At 37.2% G+C, this 7,752-nt stretch overlaps 1 protein-coding gene across 7 annotated transcripts in view; it reads left to right on the top strand.

The window, feature by feature from the left end:
• The window catches only part of NFAT5 (nuclear factor of activated T cells 5), a 146,962-nt gene that overhangs the window by 110,402 nt on the left and 28,808 nt on the right, over positions 1–7,752 (top strand). For all 7 annotated transcript variants that reach the window (XM_012806168.2, XM_003791399.3, XM_023514111.1 and 4 more), the window contains 2 exons: positions 1,242–1,376; positions 1,485–1,537. In XM_012806168.2, coding sequence (XP_012661622.1) covers positions 1,242–1,376; positions 1,485–1,537 — 188 coding nt within the window. The remainder of the gene's footprint in view (positions 1–1,241; positions 1,377–1,484; positions 1,538–7,752) is intronic.

The raw sequence follows: 7,752 nt of genomic DNA, 5'->3' as shown, positions 1-7,752 counted from the left end.
CCAGATGATATATTTTTATATATGTTTATAATTTCTTTGAAACTCCCAGATACTAATGAAAATGTCATTTAAATATACTTTGAATATCCTTTGTCTGAAATGCTGGGGACCAAAAGTGTTTCAGATTTTTAACGTTTTTTGGATTTTGAAATATTTGCATATACATAATGAGATATCTTGGGGAAGGGACCCAAGTCCAAACACAAAATTAATTTATATTTCATATATACCTTACACTTAGCCGGAAGGTAATTTGTACAATATTTTTAGTAATTTTGTACATGAAACATAACTTGTGTATATTAAACCATCAAAAAACAAAAATGCCAGGTGGCACCTGTGGCTCAGTGAGTAGGACGCCAGCCCCATATACCAAGGGTAGCAGGTAGCAAGTTGCACCCTGCCCTGGCCAAAGTGCAACAACAACAAAATAAAATAGCTGGGCATTGTGGCAGGTGCCTGTCATCTCATCTATTAGGGAGGCTGAGACAAGGGAATTGCCTAAGCCCAGGAGTTGGAGGTTGCTATGAGCTGTGCCGCTACAGCACTCTACCGAGGGCGATAAAATGAAACTGTCTCTAAAAAAAAAACAAAAACAAAAATGTCACTATCTTAGCCACCCAAGTAGACAAATTTGGCATAATGATCATTCCTGACTGTGAATTTATATACTGCCAATAGGTTACCATTTTCTCATACTTTTTCACATATAAGTGTTTAACAGTAAAAAATAGTATATGACATACTATTAATACAGTACAAAAATAATATGTCAAGTGTAGAATTTCTGCCTCTGGTACTATGTAATACTCAATTAAATTTTGGATTTGGGAGCATTTCAGATTTCATGTTTTTGGATTAGGGATACTTAACCTGTATTTAACAAAGATAGGGTACTTACTTATTTTTAATCAATAGGTAGAGGCTAAATGATGCTGCAGCAACAAAGAACCAAAAGCAGAAATGGTAGAATCATGTGATGGTTCTTAAAGCTTTTTTCTTTGGACTTGGCATGCTACTTTTCGGTTCAGGATTCATTATCTAAACAAGTCACATGGCTACTAAGCCTGATGTCAGCGGGGTAGGAATTACAGCCTTTCCAATAATTGTGTTATTGTCAAAATAGTCACTGTCCCTTCTTCAACAAAGACAACTCATAGAACTGGAAAATTGCAAGTTGATTTTAGGTAAGAAGTAAGTGTTGGTGGTTCTTTTTATAGAATGTTTATGTATATCCACAGCTCAACCAGCAGGAGTGCCAGAAATCTTAAAGAAAAGCTTGCATAGCTGTTCGGTGAAAGGAGAGGAAGAAGTATTTTTAATTGGCAAGAATTTTCTAAAAGGAACTAAAGTTATTTTCCAAGAAAATATTTCTGGTAAGTAGGCATATTAGTGGCATAGAGATTTTGGTTTTATTGATGTAATCATAACTACAGGGTAAAAAAGTTCAAAATGTATTAAGTCACTGTTTTTATTTTATTCAGATGAAAACTCTTGGAAGTCAGAAGCTGAAATTGACATGGAATTATTTCATCAGGTATATAAGCCTTTTTGTAATTTGGTTGTTTACTCTCTGAACTATTCTGTTTTGTTCTGAAAATTTCCTAATCAATATATTAAATTTCCTCTTCATATGGGCTCAATATGAATCATTTGATGGTTCTTTCTTGGCTGGGCATGGTATGGTGTCTCACACCTATAATCACAGTAGATCAGCCTGGACAGTGTAGCAAGACTCCATCTGTTTAAAAAATTTTAAAATTAGCCATATGTGATGGTGTGCACCTGGTAGTCCCAGCTACTCAGAAGGCTGGGAGTATTGCTTCAGCCCAGGATTTTGAAGTTGCAGTGAGCTAGGATTGTACTACTGCACTTTAGCCTGGGTGACAGAGCAAGATCCTATCTCTAATTTAAAGAAATAAGTAAGTCTTTTTCTTGAGTTTCTTTAACTGAAATAGAATTATTCCAGTAATACTAGACATGACTAGTTCTTTATTTTAAAATGTTTGAAGATTGGGCAGATGTCACCATTGTTAAAATTTAAAGAGAAAAATTAAAATATTTCTTCTCTACTTAACAAACACAATTTGTACCCTCATATTAACCTCATATTAATCTGAAATAAAAATAAGTAATAAGTAAATTTAAAAATCCATGATAGGCCAAGCACAGTGGCTCAGCCTGTAATCCTAGGACTCTGGGAGGCCAAGGTGGGTGGATTGCTTGGGCTCACAAGTTCAAGACCAGGCTGAGCAAAAAGTGAGACATCACCCCCACCCCCACCCCATCCCCCCTACTAAAAATGGAAAAACTGAGGTAAGAGGCTCACTTGAGCCCAAGAGTTGGAGGTTGCTGTGAGCTATTATGCTGTGACACTACCCAGGGCGACAGTTTGAGACTCTGTCTCCAAAAAAAAAATCCATGATAAAATGACAAATTCAAAGGAAAGCGTTTCTTTACTAATTTTTTCTGAAGATTTAGATTACATTAACCTATTATATAGTTATATCAAAGGGAAACTGAAACTTATTGATTATCTGCTATGTACTAGGTGCTTTATGTTTACAAAAAGTTACCTTCTTGCATTTAGAAGCACTTATCATACTTTCATTAGTGAAAGTGGATATGTAGGCCCTTACCATCTTTTTTTTCCTAAGTAAAAAAGAATAAGCTTGAAAACATGTATTAAGACCTGACTTAAGAAATAGTATGTAGAGTCTCAACTCATAGAAGTTGAGACTAACAGAAGGGAAGGCCAAATTATGAGCAAGTTAGATGGAAGGCACATGCAGAGAAGTAATATGTACAGAGCAGAGACAGAACTCAAAGCCCAAAATTTAGTATTAAGGAGCTGATGGGGGTAGAAAGGAGTACGTAAAGACAAGAAGAGGAATGAAGAGGCACAAACTGGAGAATCTATTGCCAGTTTATCCAAAAAGTTTATAATTCCTTCATGGGTTTTAAATTTAGTTTTTATTTCTTTGTGCATTAGAAAAAAAAAACTAATAAAGTCAGGCATGGTGGCTCACACCTGTAATCCTTGCACTCTGGAAGGCAGAAACAAGAGGATTGCTCAAACCAAGAGTTTGAGGTTGCTATGAGCTGTAACACCATGGCATTCAACCCCAGAACAACTGAGTGAGACTCTGTCTCAAAAAAAAAAAAAAACCTAATAAAAACATATAAAACTTTATTTATCCAATATATTTCCATTATCAAGGCTAAGAGCACAGCCAAGACTGCTACCACTTATATGCCAGGTCAGATATCTCCAGGCCACCCCTTCTTTTGTTTTTTCGTTTGTTTGTTTGTTTGTTTGTTTGTTTGTTTTTAGAGACAGACTCTCACTCTGTCATCCTAGGTAGAGTGCCATGGCGCCACACAGCTCACAGCAACCTCCAACTCCTGGCCTTAGGTGATTCTCTTGCCTCAGCCTCTAGAGTAGCTGGGACTACAGGTGCCCGCCACAATGCCCAGCTATTTTTTGTTGCAGTTAGGCTGGGGCTGGGTTCAAACTCACCACCCTCCGCATATGGGACAGGTGCCCCACCCACTGAGCCACAGGTGCCGCCCCCCCCCCTTTTGAACAGCTGGCTTCAAATCCAGGTTTTCCCACTATCCCCTAAGATTTGATAACTTGCTAGAACAATTCACAAAACTTTCAAAGTGCTATACTTAATGATAACAGTTTTACAACAAAAGAATATACATCAGAACCAGCTAAAGGGGTAGATGCCTAGAGCAAGGTCTGGCAGGGTCCCAGAAACCAAGCTTTTGTCATTCTCAGGGACACATTACCCTCTCAACACACTAGAAGGCAAATATACAGACAATACCCAACTAGAGAAGCTCACTCAAACTTTTGGTATCCAGAGTTTTTATTCAGACTTGATTTTATACTGCTCGTGTAGCTGACTTCTAGTCTTCACTTCCACCAGAGGTCAAAACAGATATGGCACATTCTAAAACTCCCATTATAAACACATTGTTAGACTGTCTGGTGGCCCAAGCCCTCAAACAAAGAATCCTATCAGACGGGACATTTCAAGGCCTAGAATTTACCTCCCAGTAGCCAAGGGCAAAGACCAGGCATCTCTCCAGGTAAAGATAATTCTTTAATACATAATATCCTATAAAGTGGAGCTTCCTAAATACCTAGACTAATGCTGTGTAGAAAGTTTTCCTCTAGCCTCATGAAACACTCTTTAGTTTATACTCTGAATTTAATAGTCATTCTTTTGTCACATAAATCGATGGACAATATTTTATAGGGTTCCTTGTCAGACTGGTCTTAACTTAAATGCTAATGCCTGCTTTGTCATTAACAATCTGGATTATTTTAGACAAGTTACTTTTGTGCCCCAGTTTTTTAATCTATAAAATAAGCTCTTTTGCTAGATTATTTGAGGCTTCTTCTAACACTGACATTTCTTATATAACTTAATCAGACTGTCCCCACTCCCTGTGAACCACCAGTAGCTTCTTCCAGAGAATTTCTGGAGGTTGGGGGCATGGTATTGTGACTCTTTTGTATTCTAAACACTTAATAGATACTTAAGAAAAACTTAGTTCATTTTTATACACCTTAAAGAAAAAGAGGACTTTATGGCCTAAGGTCCATTTGTTTATTTGGATCATCCTTCAAACCCTAATTTCAACCAGTTTCTTGCACACCTAGAGTTTTAATCCTGACAGAAACTTAATATATCTATGTAATACTTGTGTATGCTATTGATATGTTTTGTTTTTTGACAAATTGGTTAGATTAATGTAAACTCCCTCACTTGTAATGCTCTATTACAATTCTTATTCTTATGATGCATATTTATAGATAAGGAAACTAGTTCTGCAAATCCAGAGACTTGCCATACAAATTAATAAAATATCCCCAACAAATTATAGTCTTAACTTGGTATTTCATATAGAATTTTATACTAACAAGTCATCCTCCCTCTCTCTCCCCTTCTGTCCCTCCCTCCCCCTCTCTCTCTTTCTTTCTTTCTCACTCTCTCCCTTTGAGGCATGGGGTAGTTACATTTTTAAAACACTTTTTTTCAGGGCAGTTATGCCAGCTACAATAGATATAAAGAAGAATAATCATAAAAATAAGACATGTTGTGGAATGGAAAGGAATTATGTCCTTATTTGGTGGCTATATCTAGAGGTCCTGGGGTTTTTGCAAGCAAGTATGTAAACAAACTAAATCATAATATGATCTATCATTAATTCTGTGATTTCATTCATTTTAAAATTATATGTTTCGGAAAGAACTTTTCTTTTTTCCCTGAAGGGGATTTCTCGAAAGTGGAGTTAAAGCTGAGGTATCCTAGAGAATTGATTGTAGAGATCATATTAAAGGCGGAGGGGAGTAAGAATTTAACATTTAGAGAAAAGAAAATGTGTTGAGAGAAAAGAAACTTTGATGTGGTCAGTAAAGAAATATTATTAGGGGCAGCCTGGATGACAGAACAAGACCCAGAGTGAAAAAAAAAGAAAACAAAATATCTGGTCTATACAGAAAAGTTTTTGTTTTTTTTTTTTTTTTTTGAGACGGAGCCTCAAGCTATATCCCTGGGTAGAGTGCCATGGCATCATGCTCACAGCAACCTCCAACTCCTGGGCTCAAGCGAGTCTCCTGCCTCAGCCTCCCAAGTAGCTGGGACGACAGGCGCCCGCCACAACGCCTGGCCATTTTTTTGGTTGCAGCCATCATTGTTGTTTGGTGGCCTGGTCTGGGGATTCGAACCCGCCACTTTAGGTGTATGTGGCTGGCACCTTAGCCACTTGAGCCACAGGTGCCGAGCCTATACAGAAAAGTTAAAAAGGGCATCTACAGTATTTAAAGATACCCAAGAGGGACAGGTGCAGTGGCTCACACCTGTAACCCTAACACTCTGAGAGGCCAAGGTTCATGGATCGCTTGAGCTCAGGAGACTAGCCTAAGCAAGAGTAAGACCCCATCTCTACCAAGAAAAAAAGAAAAATTAGCCTGGTGTTATGGTGCATGCCCATAGTCCCAGTTGAAGTCTGGGAAATAGTTCTTTGTTTAATCTTTGGCTCTTCTGTATTAATTAATACCGTTAATATCTCATAGATATCAAGTATGGTGAGTACATGGTCAGTGTATCTACTTTTAACAACTTTAGATGAATTATATATAACATTGTATATTAAAAAATAAATATATGTAAACATTTATGTGTCTATACACACATATATACATTAAAAGATAGCTTAGGGGGAGATAGAATATAAATATAGAAAGAAAATTCTTTTTTTATGTTTTGAGATCGAGTCTCAAAACTGGCTAGAGTGCCATGGCATCAACCTAGCTCACAGCAACCTCAAACTCCTAGATTCAAGTGATCCTTCTGCCCCTCAGCCTCCCAAGTTGCTGGGACTATAGGCGGTTGCCACAATGCCCAGCTAATTTTTCTATATATGGTAGAGACAGGGTCTTGTTCTTGCTTAGGCTGGTCTTAAACTCCTGAGCACAAGGGGTCCTCCTGCCTCAGCCTCCTAGAGGGCTAGGGTTACAGGCTTGAGTCACCATGTCCAGCCTGGAAAGAAAATTCTGGAAAGAAATGCCAAAAAAGAGGCTGGGCACCCGTAGCTCAGTGAGTAGGACACCAACCACATATACCTAAGCTGGTGGGTTCGAGCCTGGCCCAGGCCTGCAAAACAACATGACAACTGCAACAAGAAAATAGCCAGGTGTTGTGGCAGGCACCTATAGCCCAGCTACTCGGGAGGCTAAAAGATAAGAGAATCACTTAAGCCCAAGATTTTGAGGTTGCTGTGAGTTGTGACACATGGGCACTCTACTGAGGGCAACACAGGGAGATTCTGTCTCCAAAAAAAAAAAAAAAAAATGCCATAAAAGGTCCTTAGCAGATTTTGTGGGAACATCTAGGTTAAACAAAGGTGGACGAGTTTAGAGGTTTTGTGTTTTCAAAATGGTAATTTTACAGTGTGTCTTTGGTCAAGTCTGATTATATCCCCAACTAGAAAATGAATGTGGCACTGGTAATTTTCTCCTCAGGGACTGAAAAATATCTAGCACCAATTGCTTGTATACTTTGAGAAAAATTATCTGCTGGGGAAAAAAAACAAATGATTTTGAATCTAAGCGTGTTTTTCTAAGAAATTAAAATTTAGATATTATTTTTTTTTACCCCAAAGGTCATCATACCTAATGCAAAGGCCTCCTAGCCCTTTGTATGTTTTGTATGTATTGTACTCATAGTCCAGTAGTAGTTAATTGCTCCTAATATGTGAGAGTAGTATTAAAAACAACATTTGACCACTATTCATAATTTACCTAGTTTTTAATTCAAATCAAGAATTTCTAGATTCAAACTGAAGGAAGTATGAAGAATTAGTACCAAAATAGGTTCATTTGGTTTTTTAAAAGGTTTCAAATTAGTTTGCTTAAATATATTCTCCCAAATGGTTGATGTGAAAGTATTTTGGTAAAATATGCATCTGATTTTTAGATACTTATCCTCTTTCTAAATACCAAGAAATAAGTTGTTGTTCACAAAAATAATTTTAATTATAGTTTGCCAAATAATTTTAAAAATGGAAGGATACTTGATAGGTGTCTGTTCATCCATCTCTTTAATTCTAGATAACCTGCTTCATGACATAGTCATAGGGTTTAAAGTTTAAAAGTAGAACAAAGGTAGACAAATTTCAAAACTCAGTTTCTTAGAAGTTGTATCAATGCCGATGCATTTTTTTTTTTTTTTT

This window comes from Otolemur garnettii, unplaced genomic scaffold (assembly GCF_000181295.1).
Source record: "Otolemur garnettii isolate 467f Iridium unplaced genomic scaffold, OtoGar3 scaffold00047, whole genome shotgun sequence".
Classification (NCBI taxonomy): domain Eukaryota; kingdom Metazoa; phylum Chordata; class Mammalia; order Primates; family Galagidae; genus Otolemur; species Otolemur garnettii.
Note: the sequence above shows the minus strand (reverse complement) of the source record. Positions and strands in the feature narration are given on the sequence as shown.